We start from the raw sequence: 22,923 nt of genomic DNA on the forward strand, positions 1-22,923 counted from the left end.
TCAAGAACACTTAAAAGAAAGCTTATGTAGCACATGCGTCCTGTTGAATTAACGAAGTTTGCTTTAGCAGTTTTAGGTGTGTTAATTGGGCAAATTTGAATAAGGTGAACTAAAAATCTTCCCCAAATGAAGAGGGTCGGAACAATTAAATGCAGCTTTCGTATTGTTTGCATAGTTTGGTAGTTTTTGGCTCAAATAATGCTTTGTGGTTGCTAGCACTTTCCAATGGGCAACAGATTGGATTAGTGCGGGATATTTGTTTGAGATCAATATCCTTATTCCCTAGATCTTTTAGTCTAACGTTAAAATTACAGTTTTTGGTTACTTTTTGGTTTTTGGCTGCTCTGAAAAAATGTCTTTTGCCGTGAAATTTTTACCTGAATGAACGTAGCTTTTCATTTTCAACGTTTAAATCAAAATCACTATTTCGTCTGTACGATTTTCGAAATGATCTACACATGAATGTTATATTAGTTAAAATCAATTAGGCGACTTTTACGCCTACTTAAGGTTATCGACAGAGTATATTCTTTTTTTTCTTTTTGATAACAATTCTCACAACCATAATACATCTTTGTCACGTTTGTCATGTTTTATCGGTCACAAAACACTCTTTTTCTGGCATTTTTCAGCCTGGATATAACCAACAATATTCGCAGAGTAGAATCACTGTGTTGGAATTTTCTGTGCCACGCAGAGCATCACTCGAGTTGTGTTCAAAATCCTTGGGGAATTACTATCATTGTTCAAACTTAAACTAATAGTCCTTTAATTGTAATATAGCTATTGTTCCCTTCTTGCTAATTAATTTCTTTACTTGGGTGACTTGTAAGAGAGACGAAGTTAAAAGAGCCGATTGAAAGAGCCGAAAATTTATTGAAGTTATGGATCTTTTCTGTTTATGCCCCCCCCCCTCCAGTTCAACATAACCAAATTTTTTGTACCCCCCAATGTGTACTTTTTGTTACTGTCCTTAGAGATCTTTAATTTTAGGCATAATAAGTTGCCGGCACCGGTACAAGATGGCAAAAACAGAAAAGATTCGAAATTATTAATTATTACTCGATAAACTAAGATAAATTTTGCAGCTAATTAAACTGCCTTCTGAAATGAAACTATCAAATTCTCAACCAATCATAACCGAGTATTTGAGAAATGAAAATTTAATACTTTCGGCGACGTACAACAATGCCGACGTATAAGAGTGCCGATTAAAAGAGTGCCAAAAATTTATTCAATTTTTGTACCGACAAATTTTTAAACCAGTCAGATCACTTCAACTGAAATGAGCTCAAAAATTCTGAACCAATTGCAATGAAGTGGTGAGATTTTGGATTTTATTATTTAGTAGTAATTTCTAATAAAAGAAACCGAAATCAAATTAATAAATAATTATCTGGAAACTATCGCGGGCCATTGCCATGCCAAAGCGGTGACGTTCAACTATGCCGACGTAATACTATGCCGATTACAAGAGTGCCGAAAATTTATTCAAATAAAATGACGGGTAAAATAGTAAAGCGTCTCAGCCAATTAAATTAATTGACCACAAGAACTTAACCACTTTCTCAGCCAATTAAGTAGCAACACTGTAATAAAGAATGCTAAAGCTTGTTGAATCGCGCAGGGCGGGCTGCAAAAATTTAGAAATTGAAGGATATCGATTTAGAAAGAATAAATCAGTGCAATCAAAAATTTACTGGAAATGCGTTGAAAATAATTGTTTCTCCACGGTTACAACTAATTTACAATTAACTAGCCTGGTTAATTTACCTTCAAACCATAATCATCCTCCTAAGGAAAATGAAGCAAAACGAGATGCACTTAAGCAAAGAATTATTCAATCGGTTAAGAAAGACCCCACAAAAAATATTTCGGAAATTTATGAAAATATTATAGAAGATGTTCCCGAAAACGACGAAAATACTATTCCACGATTTGACCATATACGCCAAACGTTATATTACCACCGCAAAAGTCAACTAATGTCAATACCCTATCGAGTTTCGGATATTAACTTTACCGGTTCATGGGGCAAATCAACAACCGGAAAACAATTTCTTTTGGCGAAAAGTGACTTGTTCGGTATTGTTATTTTTTCTACCAGGTTTTTTATCGAAAACTTGACAGAATGTGAAACAATTCTCAGTGATGGTACTTTTCGAACTGCACCTGTACCGTTCAAGCAAATTTATACTATATTTGGCGAGTTCAACAGACGAAAAATTCCTTTAGTTTTTGCTTTCTTGAAAAAAAAGGACACAACGAGTTACCGTTATGTTTTGCAAGTAATTGCGGAAAAAGCGATCAGTCTTGGTAAAGTTTTTCGGCCCAAAATTTTTTTGTGTGATTATGAGAAAGGTTTCATAAAAGCTGTGTCTGAGGATTTTCCGGATTCAAACTTATGTGGTTGTCATTTTCATTATAGTCAGGCATTATTCAGAAAAATTCAAAAGTCTCATTTGGCGGGAGGTTACAAAAGCAACCCAAGATTATCAAAATTTTTTCGTAGATTATTTTCTTTACCTTACATTCCAATTGGTTTGGTTCGGACAAATTACCAACAAATCAAATATGACAGAAGGACCCTTTTGTTGATCGGAATATACCCTGGTTTATCAATTTTTTTAGATTATTTCGAAAAAACCTGGCTTGATGGACATTTTCCTATAAAAATGTGGAATTTGTTTAACAGAGCAGAATCTTTGGCTACTACCAATGCTTGTGAGGGATGGAACGACAGGTGGAATCGAAAAATTGGTCGAAATCATCCTAATTTTTGGGTAGCTGTCAGAAAATTGAAAACAGAAGACAAAATAGCTAAATTATCGCTCAAATCATACCTGAGAGAAGAGGAGCCACCTCGTCAAAGAGCTAAATACAAACGAAAACAGTCACAAATTCGAGCTTTAAAAAATTCTTACGCCTGTGGGAATAGAACTCTTGAAAATTATTGGGGAACTCTGTGTGAACTTATGGATATTTATTGAAAATAAAAATTTTCGGCACTCTTGAAATAAAATTTCTTTTCGGCACTCTTGAAATCTTTTTTCTGTTTCGGCACTCTTATACGTCGGCATAGTATTACGTCGGCATAGTTGTACGTAATCTGCCAAAGCGGGTTATGTGACTATGCGACTTGATGTGAAACTAACCGAACATGAGACCAATTAACCCAACTAAGTGTTTTGTAATCAATTACACAGGCTGACCACCATAAATCCATCCCAAATACTATATCAAACTCATTTATGGTACGTATGGTATCTTAGCTAGCATATCAAAGACCATACAAAAAACATAACAAGGTCTGAAATGACGTATTTTTGATCGCCTATTAAGCACAATGTGACAAAATTTGATTTTCTTTTGAATAAATGAAAAACTTTTTTATGGGGAATTAAATTCCATATCCAAGACCCTAGAAATCTACGACCCATAAACTATTTCCCAGATCATATATGGTGTCTTAGATACCATATCCAAGATAAAAAAATTCGATCTGTGAGAAAATCATCAAAAACGTGCTGCTCTGCTGAAACTACCTTTTATATGTAAAATTTTAAAAAACATACCCAAAATCATATATGGCTTCTTAGAAACCATAGCAAGATCATACAAGAAGTTTTGCCTTGACTTGGTTGGAACCATAGACGATCTTTGATATGGTATCTAAGACGGGTCATCCGGGTCATTTACGGTAATTAAAGGCATGTTTTTGCTTTCGGCTCTTTTTAAACTAAGTCACATTTCGGCGCTTTCTAACGTCGACTCTATTGCACGTAATCCTTTACTTGATGCTATCATATTTTGCGGCCACTCACAAAATTATTATTCACTTCTATAGCAATTATTCACTTCTACTCTGCGCACGATACGAAAAGATGGAAAACTTAAATTATTTGTGGTTATTGCTTAGTACATCTTAATGGTTAGTTTGCATTTGCGGTATAAAATTCTCTCAGAAATATTCGGGGGAATGATTTGGAATAATATTAGTTTGTCTCTGTTGTGTGGTACTGACCCTGGCCTGTTTGAATTGTTTGACATCGAGAAGTCTCTCAACACTGACACTCCTGTCTTTGGCATCTATGGCTGCAGAGCCTCTTCTACTCACACTAGATGCACACTCGACTCTCACACTGCCACCAGCCTGTGAAGTACCTACAACACACACCCATCGTCCAACATGACTTAATTGTGTCAATTAAATTAAAGCTGACGGAAAAAACTCTCTCGTATAGATTCAATTCATTTTTTGCTAAAGATAATTACAACAGTAAAGCTACGTATTAGCATTGTTCACGATCATAGCAACAAATGGTTTTTAGACGGCAATTTTTGATGTTGTTGTTGTGTGTGTTTCGCTCGTTTGGTGATAATGCTCGAATGCTTTTTTGGTAGTATAACTCGATAATTTTCCATAAGTCAAAATTTATTTTTGATATAAAGACTTTATAGTCAAATAAACTATTTCGGTAACATTTGGTCATCCCCAAAATTAAATAGCATCCGCATCGCGATCTATTAATCAGACCTCTCCTGTGAATCTTTAAATTCTACTGTAAACGAAAGTTTTGTTATTCTCTCCTTCTTGAGGAAATAATTCTATTTGCTTGATCAAAAACGCTTTTATTCCACTTACGAAAGTCCATAACCTTAAAAATTGGGTACGAATAGTATTCCCTGCATCATAGAGTTATTTGTTAGAGTACCTTTAAAACCATATTAACATTCTCTCCTTCTTGAGGAATTATTTCTATTTGTTTAATAAAAAACGCTTTTATTCCACTTACGAAAGTCCATAACCTTAAATTTTGGGTACGAATAGTATTCCCTGCATCATAGAGTTATCTGTTAGAGTACATTTGAAACCACTTTAAAATTCTCTCCTTCTTGAGGAATTAATTCTATTTGCTTAATCAAAACCGCTTTTATTCCACTTACGAAAGTCCATAACCCTAAATTTTGGATACGAATAGTATTCCCTGCATCATAGAGTTATTTCTTAGAGTACATATGAAACCACTTTAACATTATCTGCTTCTTGAGGAATTAATTCTATTTGCTTAATCAAAAACGCTTTTATTCCACTTACGAAGTTCCAAAACCCTAAATTTTGGGTACGAATAGTACTCCCTGCATCATAGAGTTATCTTTTTAGAGTACATTTAAAAACGTTCTGACATTTTCTCCTTGCGGATTTTATTTTATTTGCTTAACCAAAAACGCTATTATTCAACTCACCAAAGGCCATAAACTTAAATTTGGGTACGAATAGTATTCCCTGCAGCATAGATTTATTTTTTAGGGTATATTTAAAAACACTGACATTGTCTCCTTCTTGAGGAATTAATTCCATTTGCTTCATCAAAAACGCTTTTAATCCACTTACGAAAATCCATTACCCTAAATTTTGGGTAGGAATAGTATTTGCTGCCTCATAGAGTTAATTGTTAGTGTACATTTGAAAACAATTTGACCTTCCTTCTTTGAGGAATTAATTCTATTTGCTTAATTAAAAACACTTATTTCACTTACGAAAGTCCATAACTCTAAATTTTGGGTACGAATAGTTTTCCTTGCATCATAGAGGAGGTATTTGTTAGATTACAAAAACATTTTGACCTTCTCTCCTTGAGGAATTAATTCTATTTGCTGAATCAAAAACGCTTTTTTTCCTTTAACGAAAGTCCATAACCCTAATTTTTGGGAACGAATAGTATTCCTTGCATCATAGAGTTATTTGTTAGAGTACATTTAAAAACATTTTGACCTTCTCTCCTTGAGGATATAAACCTATATGCTTAATCAAAAACGCTTTTATTCCATTCATGAAAGTCCATAACCCTAAATTTTGGGTACGAATAGTATTCCCTGCATCATAGAGTTATTTGTTAGAGTACAATTAAAAACATTTCGACCTTCTCTCCCTGAGGAATTAATTCTATTTGCTTAATCAAAAACGCTTTTATTCCTTTCACGAAAGTCCATAACCCTAATTTTTGGGTACGAATAGTATTCCCTGCATCATAGAGTTATTTGTTAGAGTACATTTAAAAACATTTTGACCTTCTCTCCTTGAGGATATAAACCTATATGCTTAATCAAAAACGCTTTTATTCCATTCATGAAAGTCCATAACACTAAATTTTGGGTACGAATAGTATTCCCTGCATCATAGAGTTATTTGTTAGAGTACAATTAAAAACATTTCGACCTTCTCTCCCTGAGGAATTAATTCTATTTGCTTAATCAAAAACGCTTTTATTCCTTTCACGAAAGTCCATAACCCTAATTTTTGGGTACGAAAGTATTTCCTGCATCACAGAGTTATTTGTTAGAGTACATTTGAAAACAATTTGACCTTCCTTCCTTGAGGAATTAATTCTATTTGCTTAATTAAAAACACTTTTATTTCACTTACGAAAGTCCATAACCCTAAATTTTGGGTACGAATAGTTTTCCTTGCATCATAGAGGAGGTATTTGTTAGATTACAAAAACATTTTGACCTTCTCTCCTTGAGGAATTAATTCTATTTGCTGAATCAAAAACGCTTTTTTTCCTTTAACGAAAGTCCATAACCCTAATTTTTGGGCACGAATAGTATTCCCTGCATCATAGAGTTATTTGTTAGAGTACATTTAAAAACATTTTGACCTTCTCTCCTTGAGGATATAAACCTATATGCTTAATCAAAAACGCATTTATTCCATTCATGAAAGTCCATAAGCCTAAATTTTGGGTACGAATAGTATTCCCTGCATAATAGAGTTATTTGTTAGAGTACAATTAAAAACATTTCGACCTTCTCTCCCTGAGGAATTAATTCTATTTGCTTAATCAAAAACGCTTTTATTCCTTTCACGAAAGTCCATAACCCTAATTTTTGGATACGAATACTATTCCCTGCATTATAGAGTTATTTGTTAGAGTACATTTGAAAACATTTTGACCTTTTCTCCTTGAGGATATAAACCTATATGCTTAATCAAAAACGCTTTTATTCCATTCATGAAAGTCCATAACTCTAAATTTTGGGTACGAATAGTTTTCCTTGCATCATAGAGGAGGTATTTGTTAGATTACAAAAACATTTTGACCTTCTCTCCTTGAGGAATTAATTCTATTTGCTGAATCAAAAACGCTTTTTTTCCTTTAACGAAAGTCCATAACCCTAATTTTTGGGCACGAATAGTATTCCTTGCATCATAGAGTTATTTGTTAGAGTACATTTAAAAACATTTTGACCTTCTCTCCTTGAGGATATAAACCTATATGCTTAATCAAAAACGCTTTTATTCCATTCATGAAAGTCCATAACCCTAAATTTTGGGTACGAATAGTATTCCCTGCATCATAGAGTTATTTGTTAGAGTACAATTAAAAACATTTCGACCTTCTCTCCCTGAGGAATTAATTCTATTTGCTTAATCAAAAACGCTTTTATTCCTTTCACCAAAGTCCATAAGCCTAATTTTTGGGTACGAATAGTATTCCCTGCATCATAGAATTATTTGTTAGAGTACATTTAAAAACATTTTGACCTTCTCTCCTTGAGGATATAAACCTATATGCTTAATCAAAAACGCTTTTATTCCATTCATGAAAGTCCATAACACTAAATTTTGGGTACGAATAGTATTCCCTGCATCATAGAGTTATTTGTTAGAGTACAATTAAAAACATTTCGACCTTCTCTCCCTGAGGAATTAATACTATTTGCTTAATCAAAAACGCTTTTATTCCTTTCACGAAAGTCCATAACCCTAATTTTTGGGTACGAAAGTATTTCCTGCATCACAGAGTTATTTGTTAGAGTACATTTGAAAACAATTTGACCTTCCTTCCTTGAGGAATTAATTCTATTTGCTTAATTAAAAACACTTTTATTTCACTTACGAAAGTCCATAACCCTAAATTTTGGGTACGAATAGTTTTCCTTGCATCATAGAGGAGGTATTTGTTAGATTACAAAAACATTTTGACCTTCTCTCCTTGAGGAATTAATTCTATTTGCTGAATCAAAAACGCTTTTTTTCCTTTAACGAAAGTCCATAACCCTAATTTTTGGGCACGAATAGTATTCCCTGCATCATAGAGTTATTTGTTAGAGTACATTTAAAAACATTTTGACCTTCTCTCCTTGAGGATATAAACCTATATGCTTAATCAAAAACGCATTTATTCCATTCATGAAAGTCCATAAGCCTAAATTTTGGGTACGAATAGTATTCCCTGCATAATAGAGTTATTTGTTAGAGTACAATTAAAAACATTTCGACCTTCTCTCCCTGAGGAATTAATTCTATTTGCTTAATCAAAAACGCTTTTATTCCTTTCACGAAAGTCCATAACCCTAATTTTTGGATACGAATACTATTCCCTGCATCATAGAGTTATTTGTTAGAGTACATTTGAAAACATTTTGACCTTTTCTCCTTGAGGATATAAACCTATATGCTTAATCAAAAACGCTTTTATCCCATTCATGAAAGTCCATAACCCTAAATTTTGGGTACGAATAGTATTCCCTGCATCATAGAGTTATTTGTTAGAGTACAATTAAAAACATTTCGACCTTCTCTCCCCGAGGAATTAATTCTATTTGCCTAATCAAAAACGCTTTTATTCCTTTCACGAAAGTCCATAACCCTAATTTTTGGGTACGAAAGTATTTCCTGCATCACAGAGTTATTTGTTAGAGTACATTTGAAAACGTTTTGACATTATCTCCTTCTTGAGGAATTAATTCTGTTTGCTTAATCAAAAACCTTTCTATTCCACTTACGAAAGTCCATAACCCTAAATTTTGGGTACGAATAGCATTCCCTGCATCATAGGGTTAATTTTTAGAGTACATTTAAAAACGTTCTGATATTTTCTCCTTCTTGAGGAATTATTTCTATATGCTTAACCAAAAACGCTATTATTCAATTTACCAAAGTCCATAATCTGAAATTTGGGTACGAATAGTATTCCCTGCAGCATAGATTTATTCGTTAGAGTACATTTAAAACGTGCTGACATTTTCTCCTTGAGGATTTAATTCTATTTGCTCAACCAAAAACTCTTATTATTCAATTTACCAAAATCCATAACCTTAAATTTGGGTTCGAATAGTATTCCCTGCAGCATAAATTTATTTTTTAGAGCATATTTGAAAACGCTGACATTGTCTCCATGTGGAATTAATTCTATTTGCTTAATCAAAAACGCTTTTATACCTTTCACGAAAGTCCACAACCCTTTTTTTTGGGCACGAATAGTATTCCCTGCATCATAGAGGTATTTGTTAGAGTACAATTAAAAACCTTTTGACCTTCTCTCCTTGAGGAATTAATTCTATTTGCTTAATCAAAAACAATTTTATTCATTTCACGAAAGTCCATAACCCTTATTTTGGGGTACGAAAGTATTTCCTGCATCACAGAGTTATTTGTTAACGCTGAAAACGCTGACATTGTCTCCATGTGGAATTAATTCTATTTGCTTAATCAAAAACGCTTTTATACCGTTCACGAAAGTCCACAACGCTTTTTTTGGGCACGAATAGTATTCCCTTTATCATAGAGGTATTTGTTAGAGTACAATTAAAAACCATTTGACCTTCTCTCCTTGAGGAATTAATTCTATTTGCTTAATCAAAAACACTTTTATTCATTTCACGAAAGTCCATAACCCTTATTTTGGGGTACGAAAGTATTTCCTGCATCACAGAGTTATTTGTTAGAGTACATTTGAAAACGTTTTGACATTATCTCCTTCTTGAGGAATTAATTCTATTTTCTTAATCAAAAACGCTTTTATTCCACCTACGAAAGTCTATAACCCTACATTTTGGGTACGAATAGTATTCACTGCTTTCCCTGAAAAAAGTACATTCAGACTCTTGGTTGAATCGGAGTCATTGATATTTCTGATATAGAACTTCCCTTCAAATTTGAAAAGTTAATACAAAAAGAACTCAAATTTTCTGAACTTTTAGTTGAAAAAAAAAACAGAATACAATGATTGACTATTACACTACGATAATATACGGTAACGTAATTCATCTTTAAATAACCAATCGCCATGTCCAGATAGATTTCCATGATAAACTGATGATTTGCTTGGAATGTGCTACGAATGCTATGAATATGCAATGAAAAATGTTGGTACTTTTTTCAATGAGAAACGAATAGTTAGAGTCATGAGATCAATCTCGAAGCCCATCGATTAAATAGCAGAATTTCCCTTTTTTCATTAATATTATATTATTATATTGCTATAAGAAACTAGACTGAAGGGGGTTGGGGGTTGGAGAAGAGGGTTAAAAATAAAAATGAATTCATTAACCTAGAAACCAGAGAAACGTCTGCGCGATAATCTTTGAATCCCTTCGGTGAAATGTTCCATTAATCTTTGTTGTCTCCATTTTAATTTAACAGTTGATCAAAACGTATGAAAAGTGCCAAACAACAGCACATTTCGTGGAACACTAATTATGATGTAATTTTTGTGTAGAGCTGCTGAATTAAGTTCAGCTGAAATACTATTTAAATAATTAGCACTATTGAGCAAAAGTAACTCTCTTTCTCTGAAAAAAAGGCAGTAATACAGAAAATAGGCTTGGGAATTAATATTGGATTAAACTAATCAAGCTGCCATGAAAATCAGTTCAAAATATTTCAGGTCCAAATAAACGCTTCACAAATATTTGAATGCGTCCCAAAATAGCGGCTGTCTACACGGGGGTTATAATTGTGTTTATACCCACATACCATTTAAACCATCAGCTAAACTGACTGAGTTATGCGGAGGAGATGAAATAAGTCGATTTTGACCTTTAAATTTTTGTCAATTTAGAATAGCGTAACGCATTTTGTCTTCTCAGACAGCAATCAGGAACTAATAGAGTGATTTTTTACTGGGAAATGTTTAATTGGAAGTATAGAGCAAAACGTATACCACAAAAAGTAGGAAGAGAACGACATTTAGATTGTTGGAAAATTAGATAACGCCTTTCCTTATATGGTAACTGCAAGTAAAAATATGTTTCAATTTTAGGGATTGAAAACATTAAAGTGAGAGGAAAACATATCCACTAAAGACTAATCAGAGTTGGGAAGCTTTCACTTTTGAGGGTTGGAAAAACAAAAACGCCCTCTGATTTTTTATATCGTGTGCACAGGTCTGAAGGCGTCTAGAAGGCGGGGATTGTTATCATTAAATATCAAAATATTGGTCTGCTGGAGAAAAAGGCAAAATAGAGCTTTGCTGGATTCTTTCCTGATGAAGTTATGTTGATTTTTGATCCATAGCCTTGCCTCACTTGAAAGGTCAAGAAAGATCAAATTAGCAACAGGAGGGATTTTCGGTATGCCTAATTTCGCTTGTTTGCAAGGATTCGTTTGTTATTCTTCTAGCTCTAGCTGAAGCAAACTTTACATTTTAACTTTTATTGAAAGGTTTTTTTTCTACTATTGAGCTTTCAAGCTCAACTTAAAAAATAGACTAGAGTCGAATTTAATTGTTTACCGTTATCTAGTACATCCGGATCCGCAGATAGCAGCAGGTCAATAAAAAACCTAGATACTTAAAAAAAATTGCTGTGCTCTCAGTTCTGCCGAATGCATAGATTTTTTAGTTGAATACAACTAAATGTCTGCTTTTGTGCATACACTGTAGTCTATTTTTTTGCTTCAATCTGACGACAATTTTAAATTGTATCAAAACTACAATTCTTTAGCTCTAAAAGTTTAATAAAGAAGGAAATGATTGTCTTCATAAGAAGCAACACGAAAAATTATTATGAGAATTTTTTCTTAAAATGGCTGAGAAACTTTTTAAAAAGATAATGTCCCAAACGAAGACATTTAAAAACAATTTCAATTTTCTAATACAACAATGAGGCTCGGTAATGTGAGTACGCACAATGTTCCGATCCCACTCATCCACATTCTTGACTTAATTGGCTAACAAATGATGAACAGATAGAAAAATTTCCAAAACAAACATATCGCTCAAAAAACCACTAATGGCCACAGTAGAGGGCCGTTAAAACTTGTTGTTATTAGGACTACTGGAAAAAACCATAATAAAAAATTAAATAACAAACACTAATTACGATCAAAACTCGATGTTTATATATTTTTTAAATATATAACAAAATCAACCTCGAATCTTAAAACCTAAACAAAACGAAACAACATATACTTCAATAGAAAAATTATGGGATCTCTTCTCCATGCGACTGGGTAACAGTCGAGAAACAGAGCTAAAAGGTGCGAAGTTCAGAAATACGTTTCTATTTTTGAAAACAATTGATTTCAAAATTCATTGTTATCATTATATATTAAGTGAAATCAGAAAAAATTTCATTTATATCTCCATAGGAAGAATTGAGACCTGTCATTACCCAATGTACGTTATACCACTACAAAAAGAAGGACAAATACCGGCAAAACGACTTTGCACGAAATGTCAGTGAAACCGCTCAAAACGTTGAAACCAAAAACTTGTTACTCAGAACAATAAAAATGTTATTTATTTGCCATTATTTGCCATAATTTTGTTTGCCATTATTATTTGCCGTTATAATTTTTTTAAAAAAGTCTTGTAAAATGTACTGAGACATAAAAATCTCAAACATGCTATAAATTTCCGTAGTAACAGTAATAACAAAGCCAAGAAACAATTGGTTGAAACTAGAACAGTTAATAAATTAAAGCTCATGAGAAACGGGCTGTGACCTGTTTTTACATGGACTAAGCTACAAATCAACCAAACAAATAATTTAAAAAATTGGCGAAGCTCAAAAATCCAAATGTAATAACGGACAAAATATTTCAACAACAAGAGATCGATTAAGAAGCAACACGTCAGAATGCCAATTGGGTCTGTCACTAATGAGACTAAAAAAAGTCACGAGACTAAAAAATAAGAAAAACAAAAACAGGCAGAAGCCAAAGATTCACAAACAATTTTACACCAGTGTTCAAGGCAAAACATTCATATGTTATCGACAAGAGCTATAAATCAGCACTTGGTTCTCATCTGAATATCAATGGGGTTTTCCCTAAGAGATACTTACATAGAAATGATAAAAACCCAAAAAATGAGCGGTAGAGGTATCTCGAAATTTTTCTGAAACTAAACGGTCCAAGCAATCAGTCAAAACATCTAGCCAACTGCGAAAAAAAGGTTTAAATCAACAGAAGTAATTGAGACTTCTTATTGGTGAGGTTGAGTTATATGGTGACAAAAATCAAAGCAGAAAGGAAAAATCTTTTTTTGAAGTTAATTTGAAAGTCACTAAAAGAAATAGTTATATACTGAGAATTTTAAATAGGTCGTTATACGTCTTGGGGAAGCAATTGAGATCTACCATTATCAGGTATATGTCGTACAACAAACTAAAGAAAGACAAATATACGCATAAAAATCACTAAATTTTGCGAGAGAACAGTGTAACAGACCAAAAGAGACAATTTTTCAATAAACACACTTAAGGTATTTAGATACGCCTCTTTTCAACCCTGTTCATTTTCCCAATTAAGCTTATCTTCAACTGAACCTGTAAATAATGCGATAATTCGACAACGAAACAAAATGAACAAAAAATTGGCAATTATGCTAAAAAAATGGAAAACTCGTAGTGTCAAAACCAAGAATCCATAAGTTAAATTTAAAAACGTTACAGACTTTAATGTTTTAGCTAACAGGAAACGGTTTTTTGCTTGTTTTTACTGAGACTACACCCAAAGCTGACGAAATAAGAAAATAGTGGCAAAGTTCAAAAATTCTCCGGCATTTTCTTAAAACAAATGAAATCTAAGTCATAAGAGGCATTAGATAACAACTGAAAGCATTGTCTGGTACAGTTTTTCTTCCTCAGAGTAACTAAGTCATTAGACTACCAAAAAGTAAAAAAACGATAGCAAAACATAAGAAATCCTCAAAATTTCACGAAATATATAGTATCTGCCAATAAAAGAGCCCTCATCTGAAATTCTTGTCAGTAATACGCATAAGAAACTCTATGCGGAAATATATATATTTTTTGAAAGGCCGCGCCCCATTAAAATCTAAAACCTTTTAACCGTAAGAAACGATGGTGAGATCAATATCAGCCCTGACATTGCTGCGCGGGCACGAAGACACTAAATTGTTCAAATGGTTGCGAAATACACCAAATTTTAAACAAAACTTTCCAGTAAATCAAAAAGAAATAATGCATTTCATTTAATTATCGAGATTAAATTTGCGAAAAACTGGCAAAATTATAATTTCTAACGACTCTTAAAACCAGCGGGAGTGCAACTAGCTCTCTTCAAAATTGCAATTATTATGGATGCAGTTCTAAGGTGTCTACTTCTAGCAAATTCAGTGAAAGCGGGCCAAATAAGCTTAATTTTGTCCCATTTTTAACAAAAAGTCCGATTTTTGAAAAATTTAGCAGAATAATTTTTAGCCAAAAAGCTCAGATCGAACAGTTCAGCAGCCCCCTCTATCTTTTAAGAAACTACCGTTAACAATTTCAACATTTTTTAGCAAATTTAACGAAAATTTGGTTAAAAATTACGGAAAAAGTAAATAAAAACAACGGAATTCGCTCTCTCAAAAGTTTAAATCTCGATAACTCCCTGTAAAAAACGAAAATAAAAAAATCTTTTAATTCCATATTCTACGCTGGACGGGCTTTCTAATGATACCACGCACAACTCTCTACAATTCATATATCGATCGGCCAAAATTGTCTGAACAAAAAAACCAGTTTAGTATATAGTGCCTCCCCCCTTTAAAAGTGTGGTAGGAACAACGAAGGCTTATCAAGGCTGAACAATTTTAACTCTGGATAATTTAATTTCCGCATGCATTGCCAATAAAATATTCATAAAAATAATTGACTCAAATAATTAACGCTAATCTTTGAGCATCGTGCAGCCAAATGATTACACGTTATTCATCTTTTTCCTCAAAACTTGTCCAGGCTTACGACTCATTTCCACCTATTTTTCTTTTCGTATTTGTTCACCGATGACAAAAATTGCAAGCGATGTAAACGAAACAAAACCATCTTAACACAATCGACACTAGCTGAAGTCCAACGCCAAATGAAAACCATTCCACTTGAAGAATCATTTCAAAAAGACAGTAAACATAAAACTAGATAAAGAGTGTTGCATTGTCACGAGTTGAATTCTGTATTCGCTAGCTCTTTTTCCGTTTACTGTTCTTTTCGCTCACAAAGAAATCCAGGGCCGTTAATGCGTTAGATTTTGTTTCGCGCAAATTTTGTTTCTCTAAGTTGCCTTCACTCATTTGTATCTCCAATGAGTTTCAATGGACACTTAAAAAACCTTGACGATGGACAATTTAGCATAGTTACAACGGATATACCAAATTTTTTACGCCATTTAGAAATTACAAAAACAATTGCTGCTTTCAAGGTGCTCTAAGTTACACTTTCTAAGAGATTTGATCTATAACAGATTAGATCTTGTTTGACAGTTTGCAAAAACCCTCGCAACCTTGATTCACTTTTTTTCTAATGCGAGGTTGGCCGATAGCCAATTTAGGAGCCTTTTCCATCTCCAAAGACAATTGAAGAGATTTAAAACTCCAGGACAAACCATCGGGGAAAAAAGACATTTATGTTGCACCCACACATTTTACCGAAATAGACAACGTGGTTGTCTAAAAGCTGCAGCATTTGTGAGTATTGTTTTTAAAATGTTGGCTTAAACTAAACTTTTCCATGGAAAGAACCCAGTCCCGAAGCATGGTTACCACCTACCAAAAAAAATTCGCCTAGCATGTTTAGTACGCGAAGCATGGTTACAACGTACAAAGAAAAGACGCCAAAGAAGATAACTTTTTCTCTTCAATGAGAGCTGTAAGGTTTTCGATAAAGGACTTGGTATTTCCACAGGCACTCTGTATATAGTTATCAAGTGAAGAAAACTTAAAACCTGTCGAATCTTTAACAACAAAGAGCACATAAGGTACAGTGACAACTCAACTTTGAAATTTTTTTCTCGATTATCTGATATTCGAGGAAACAACCTTGTCTTCTCATTTTTAACCATGGTGCTCTATAAAATCTATGACAAGCACGGCAACCTTGCTGCCTAATTAATTTCTCGTCAAATTATTTCCTGACCCACGATTTGCAAAAAGTTTCTATATCTATTTCCTTTATTTCCAACAGCATTGAACTCTTTTGTGCTCTTCCTGAATGAGTGCGAATTACGTAAACGCAGTTTTAGAGTATACACTCTAGTAAATAAGTTGTGATCATAAGATGGAGCTTGATAGGACAGCTCAATATAAGCGAGCATAGTAAGGCTCTCGCAATATGGACCAGTTGGCTCAGTGGAGAGCACAGGATTGCAATCAATAGATTGTGGGGTCGCAACCCAAAAATGTCCCAAACTTTACTCTCACTGTAATGGTGTTGATATAGAAACATAACGAGCAAAGATTTGCTCTAATACGCAGCATTCGTTTCTGCGAAAAGCTCAACTCTAATCATTTTCGATGTGACCTTTTGTCTTTTTCTCACAGGGTTGTTCATTTGAAATATTGATACGGTTACAACTTTCGTCCAAAAATCCGGTGATTCAACTTTCTAATCTTTAATTTCAAAAGCAACAAAATATATTAAGCTGTGATTCGTCCCATCAGATTTAAACTCATAAATAATGAAAGTACAATCCACTTGTTTTTCGTTTTTCTTCCAGGTCTGTAGAATTTGTATATCGGTGAAGTCGCCTCACATATATAACAACGTTTGGCACAACACGCCATGCAAGCTAGAGAATAGTTGCTCTTTTTTCTGCTTAGCTTTTCTGAACTTATTCTTTGCTCACTTTGTACCTTGAGACAACGTACTATCTTGAAGCAAACATGAATGCTATTTTATTACAGCAAACTGAACAACTTGTCGAATCTTTACAGAACGAAAATATTATGGGAAACTTACTCAAATTATCTATTGAATAAGACAAAATCGAACAACTGCAGGCCAAAATAGGCGAATTAGAGGATAGGTTATTGCAACAAGAAAGATACACCTCTAAAGATTGTTTGATATTTGAAAACTTGCCGATGAACCATTACGATGAACTTGATATACAAGTACAAAATTTTTTGAGACAATACCTAAATTATACTGCGCCACTCAAAAACATGAAAACCTGTCATTTACTGGGATCTTGGAAAAGTTCAAAATACCCCCCGCAGTTATCGTAAAATTCATTTAATTTGGGGAGAAGGATAAAATTTATGCACGACGGTCAATGCTTGATAAATTTTTCAATCCGGAAAACTCTCGGCCGATTATTATTAAAGAGCGTTTACCACAAAAAGACAGAAAATTAAAGCAAATGGCTGAAAAAAAGGGTTACATTACTACAACAAAGAATTGTCAGGTAAAGGTGTTTTATAAAACCCAAAAAGGGTTTCTCAGGTCTTGCGCCTTAAAAAAAGAACAGTTAGATAATGGGAACAGTTTTTTTGTTAGACAAAGGAAGCAACAATTTGCACAGCACACGAAAGATAATGAGTTTAACAACAATACTACACAAGTATCACAGACAACTCCTTCAAATGTCTCTTCGAGAAACGTTATTCCTCAGGCACCCAATATATCAAAATCTTCTCTCAAACGTTTACGTTCATCACCCAATGACGACGATGGGTGTGCTACTCTAACAGCGCGTTATGTATATTGTGTGAGGTGTCTCAAAAGGTCATCTCAATTTAATATCACACCCGAGTAGGAATCAAAAATTGGGATTAGCTGGCAGATAATGACAACGACAATTGTTTAAGCATACTTCAAAATCAGAACTTTGATAATTAGTACCTAAGCCACTAAAATGTTTTTAGGTTTGAGTATTAGATCTCTTAGAAAAAATTTCGATGAGTTGCAGATTCTTAACGATAGCTTGAAAGAACCACCGGACATAATTAACTAACAAAAAACTTGGCTTAGTCCAAGTGAACGTTTAGTCTTTTACTATTTGCAGGGATTTCAAACAATTGTATCAAAACTAAGAACAATTGGAAAAGTGGCGGCGTTGCTTTATTTTTGAAAGAAGGAATTTCATATAGCTTGATAGATTATGAAACGGATCAGGAAAGTTTAATTCTTTCAATCAAAGAAAAAAATAAAGTCAAGGGCTATATCTGTGTTCTTAACCGATCTCCTTCAGCAAATCTGGATAATTTTTTAATTTCTTTGAATCAATGCTACATTTTCTTTGAACTAAAAATTCGAAAACCTTAATTTTTGGCGATTTTAACATTAATATCTTGGAACAATCAACAATGAAGAGATATTGTGAAATAATTGAATCACTTGGATAACGAATCCAAAATAATGAACCAACTCGAAAAACAAATCTCACTTCTTCTTGCATAGATCATATCATAACCGATGATGATTTGGTTTGCAAAACTTATGAAATTTCTATCTCAGATCATTATCCAATTTCGAGTAAAGTTCCCTTTTGGGTGCACTCTGTTGACCAAAAAAGAATTATAAAATACCGGAATCTGAATCAATTGACTCACCAAAAACTGCTAAACTTTTTGTTTTTCTTAGATCAAAACTTGAAGAAAAAATCAACGGAATCAGTCAATGGCAAAATTCAGTTTTTAGTATCGACAATTATGCAAAGTCTAAACAGATACGCGCCAGAAAAAAACTAGTTATAACTAAAAACAGATGTCCCTGGGTTAATAAAGAAATTAAGAATCTTCTTAAAAAACGCGATCAAGCCAGAAAAAAATGGGTTTCGTCTGATAAACCAAAAGATAGAGAGAAGCATGTTTCTTTGAGAAATGAAATAACAAGCAAAATTAGAAAATCGAAGCGAGAATATTTTTCGCGGTTGACAGATCAGAAAAATAGCAAAACACTTTTTGATACTCTAAAAATTCTAAAGATACAAAAAGAGACGCAGCAAGATGTGGATTTGGACGCTGACCATTTAAATGATTATTTTGTAACTATCGGAGAAAATTTTCTGTCTGAAATTCCTAAATTACAGCAACGCCAACGCGGTAACTGTTTCCACACATCATTTTATATGCATAGTACAAATGTACTGGAAGTCTTGTCCATTGTAAGAACTTTGAAAAGCTCTAAGTCAGGTGGTTTTGATCAAATCACTAACATGGTTCTTCGGTTATATTTACCTGTAATAGTTGAACCGCTATTTGACATTTTCAATGATTGCACAAAGAGTCACACTTTTCCGCAGAGCTTTAAAGTTGCAAAAGTGTTGGCACTTCATAAAAAAGGGAACATGGATGCCCCCGAAAACTATAGACCAATAATTTTGCTGCCAACCATTAGCAAAATTTTCGAAAACATTATTTACAAAAGAATGGCCAACTTCATCTCCAAAAACAAACTCTTTTCTCGTAGACAATTTGGTTTTCGCTCAAAAAGATCATGTATTCATTACATACCTGAAATAACTGAAAATATGAGATTGTCTAAGAAAAACAAAAACCCTTGCGCATCAGTGTTCCTTGATATAACAAAAGCTTTTGATACCATTGATCACTCAGTATTACTCAACAAACTCGAAAGATTTGGTTTTAGGGGCCATTTTAAAAATCTTATTCAGTCCTACCTCAACAACCGCCAAAAATGTGTTTTCTTCCGGTTCAAAACCTCTGGGATACAAATTTTTAAAAATTGTGTCCCACAGGGCTCTGTGCTAGGCCCACTCCTCTTCCTAATTTTTGTAAATGATCTGCCAACAAATATGCAAAAATCGGAAATCACATTGTTTACTGACGATGCCAACATACTTTGTGGTGGATAAGATGTTGAAAAAAATCTTAAAGAAAGCATTACGGAGGCGATATTATGGTTCAATGAAAACAAACTCTGCATTAATTCTAAGAAATCTCAGTTGATGTATTTTGGTAAAGACTTAGGGCTTAATTTGAACCCAATTTCCTCAGATTGTGAACTACAAGAATCTGTAAAATATTTAGCTATAACTCTTGATAGAAAACTGAATTTTGACTTTCATATTCAACAAACTGTGAACAAATTAAACAGCATTTGCGGTGTTTTCTATAGAATTCGCGAATATTATCCAATTTCGTAATTGATACAGTTTTATAAAGTTTTTGATAATTCCGTGATCTCTTACGGTCTATTGGTTTATGGCTGCACAAACAAAAAGAGACTAACAAAAATTGATCTGTGCCAACAAAAAATTTTGCGAGCCATCTTCTATCGAAAGCGGACAGATAGCCTTCAACATTACTACAGAAAACACAAAATACTCACTGTTTTTGACTTATACTTTCTTGAACTTCTGAAGGAAACTGTTGAAGAAATTGCAAGAGATCTCCTTGCTCTTTCATTGATCTTGAAAACGTGTCGTTCTGTAAATACCACACACGGAACCTCAAAAAGGTTTAGTAAGGCAGGTCAAATTTAATAATGCAGCTCTTGGAAACTCACTGCGGTTAAGGCTGACTAAGACTTATAATTTTTGAAAATCGAATTACCTTTTTCCCTCAGATATTGAAATTCAAAAAATGAATTCGAAGCAGCTCAAAAATTTAGTAGATCAAATTTTCCAAAACTACCTTTTCGACAGTAAGTCTTTCTTTACGTTAATTTTTGGCTGATTAGTGAGTGGCTGAGGTACAAACTAACTCGTTCTTAATTTTCTGGAAAGTAAAATTTAATTGACGAGTTTTTCAAAAGGGACTTCACCTAAACGAGCTGTAAAGCTTATCTGACGTACCTCTTGAAAACGTTTATAGTTATTAATTGTAAACTGTTTTCAAGGAACTTAATTCTACTTAATTTAATAACTTTCAACGCCCCATGTTACTAAGTGTTCGTCTTGTCTTCATCGACTCTGCAGCAAATCTACAGCGTTCTGTTTTTGGTACAATTCCTTCTCGGGTTCTAATGAGCTCCGTTCTTCAGGCCTCATGAAAACAAAACTTGGCTTTCTGATCGCAGTTACTTTCAAGCAAAGTCACCCATCAATTAAGGGTATTTCGTCTCAACTGCTGCAATTTTATTAAGTGCAGACGGCTCTACGGATAAAGTTGGTTAATGTTTGCTCCAGGACCGACAATTCAATCCTTTGACATTTTAATTGTTTGTCTGGCTGGACATACAAAAATGTAGATAAACGTTTTTATCCCTGATATAAAGGATGCTAATTGGGACAGTTCATTACTGGCTACAAACTTCGCAATGTGGCTCAAGTGCTGGGGGCGCTGGTGGAAGCGACAATTTTAAGAGAGGAGCCAAGAATGAAACCAATGGGGTTCGCCCACAGTGTGCTTGAAATTTTCCCGAGTTCAAGTAAAGACAACAAATTTGGTAGCTAATTAAGTAATTTAGATAAAGACAGTTATTGAGGAATCAGCCAAACAACGTGTGCGGAGATAACTCAGGACAAATGTCTGAACTGAAAACCGTTGAGAAAATCGGAATATAATCAGGGCTTCTTCAAATACCGCGAGCTAAGTCAATCACAGGTAATCAATCAAGCGATCTAAATCAATCAATCAAGCAAACGCCTTGAAATTGAACCATTTTCAATTAATCGACATGAAAAAAACCCATTCATTCAAAAACTCAAATGACTCAAAAGCTTTGCGAAAAAAATATCGTCAAAGGTTCTGACATTATCCGACATCTACCCTAAGCCTCAGTTTAGCCACTAACGAAAACCACTAAAAAAGTGAGCTCAACCTCTATATACCTGAATTATTTTGCATGTAGTTACTAGCACGCTTCGTTCATGTGTTCATAGTTGTTTTCACAACCAAACTCGAAAACTTTAAGCTACAGCGTCTTTTATATAAATCGAGCAAGTAATTGAGGGAATTTCTTTAGGAAAGCCTCTTATGTAGCTAAGTTACGAATCAGAATAAAACTCTTAACTCATTCAACGTTAACATTTACACCAGAAAACTATCAAACTGTGGGCTATTCCAAATGCGGATTTTTTTCAAAGAGAATCAGAACAAGGGATGAATGAGCAGATCCGGGACACAAATAATCAAAATTTGGTTCAAATTAAGTTGGTTCTAATTAATGAAAATAATTCCAGGAAACCATTTTCAGTTCCTGCTCGCATTCGGTTCGAATGGTCCCCGGCTCAGAGCTCTAATTGCTTTCGGCTTCGAAGAATTGTATTCTTACATACTTACCGATTCTCAAAGAGTAAGCGTTTGTTTAGTCACCGAAAATACTCCTATTTCGGGCATCAATGTCTTCCACAACTAACACTTTTTTTCCAAAAATGAACAATGATTAAAAGCACTAACCATGTACAATTGACTGCTCATCTTTTAGATGCCCACCAAGTGACGTGTAACTTCTCTGTACAATCAGACACGAAGAGACACTTGTCTTCAATCTGAATGGACTTTGAGGCATCCGGTCAATGTCCTTTTTACCGACGACCAAACCCGCACCTTCCTTACAGTAATCGAAGGACTCAAACCCTCCTCGTACAAAATCGAGGGAAGTCATATCCGTCCGTGATAAAATGAGAAGAAAGAGTAACTAAATAAATGTTTTTGTTGGTCAAATTCTGATGGTAACTTGGAATGTGACTCTAGACCAAGCTCAGCTCATAGCTGCGATTGGCTTCTGCAAAACGCCTTTAAACTATTCAAAGGGCATTCACTTCAAAGTATGAGAATAAACTTCAGTTGCATAAAAATAATCAAGTGAACAAAATTGGGAACCGTAAGGGTTTTGTATACAGGTTCTAATTTGGCACTTTTAATTTGATGGTCGCTACCTAAAACATGTAAACTCTGTCATATTTAAGAAAAAAGAAAAATTTCATTTAATCGAAGATTGTTATTTTTATCTTTGAGAGCGACAATATTTTCAATTTTCGGAATTTTAAATTAAATTGAG

General features: G+C 33.9%; 1 protein-coding gene across 2 annotated transcripts in view; it reads right to left on the reverse strand.

The window, feature by feature from the left end:
* The window catches only part of LOC142341708 (uncharacterized), a 72,339-nt gene that overhangs the window by 32,995 nt on the left and 16,421 nt on the right, over window positions 1–22,923 (reverse strand). For both annotated transcript variants that reach the window (XM_075392865.1, XM_075392866.1), the window contains exons 2-3: window positions 22,320–22,801; window positions 4,025–4,164 (exon numbers count right to left, since the gene is read on the reverse strand). In XM_075392865.1, the coding sequence (XP_075248980.1) occupies window positions 4,025–4,164; window positions 22,320–22,527 (348 nt within the window). In that variant the 5' untranslated portion in view covers window positions 22,528–22,801. The remainder of the gene's footprint in view (window positions 1–4,024; window positions 4,165–22,319; window positions 22,802–22,923) is intronic.

This window comes from Convolutriloba macropyga, chromosome 6, assembly GCF_964194025.1.
Source record: "Convolutriloba macropyga chromosome 6, txConMacr16.3, whole genome shotgun sequence".
Classification (NCBI taxonomy): domain Eukaryota; kingdom Metazoa; phylum Xenacoelomorpha; order Acoela; family Convolutidae; genus Convolutriloba; species Convolutriloba macropyga.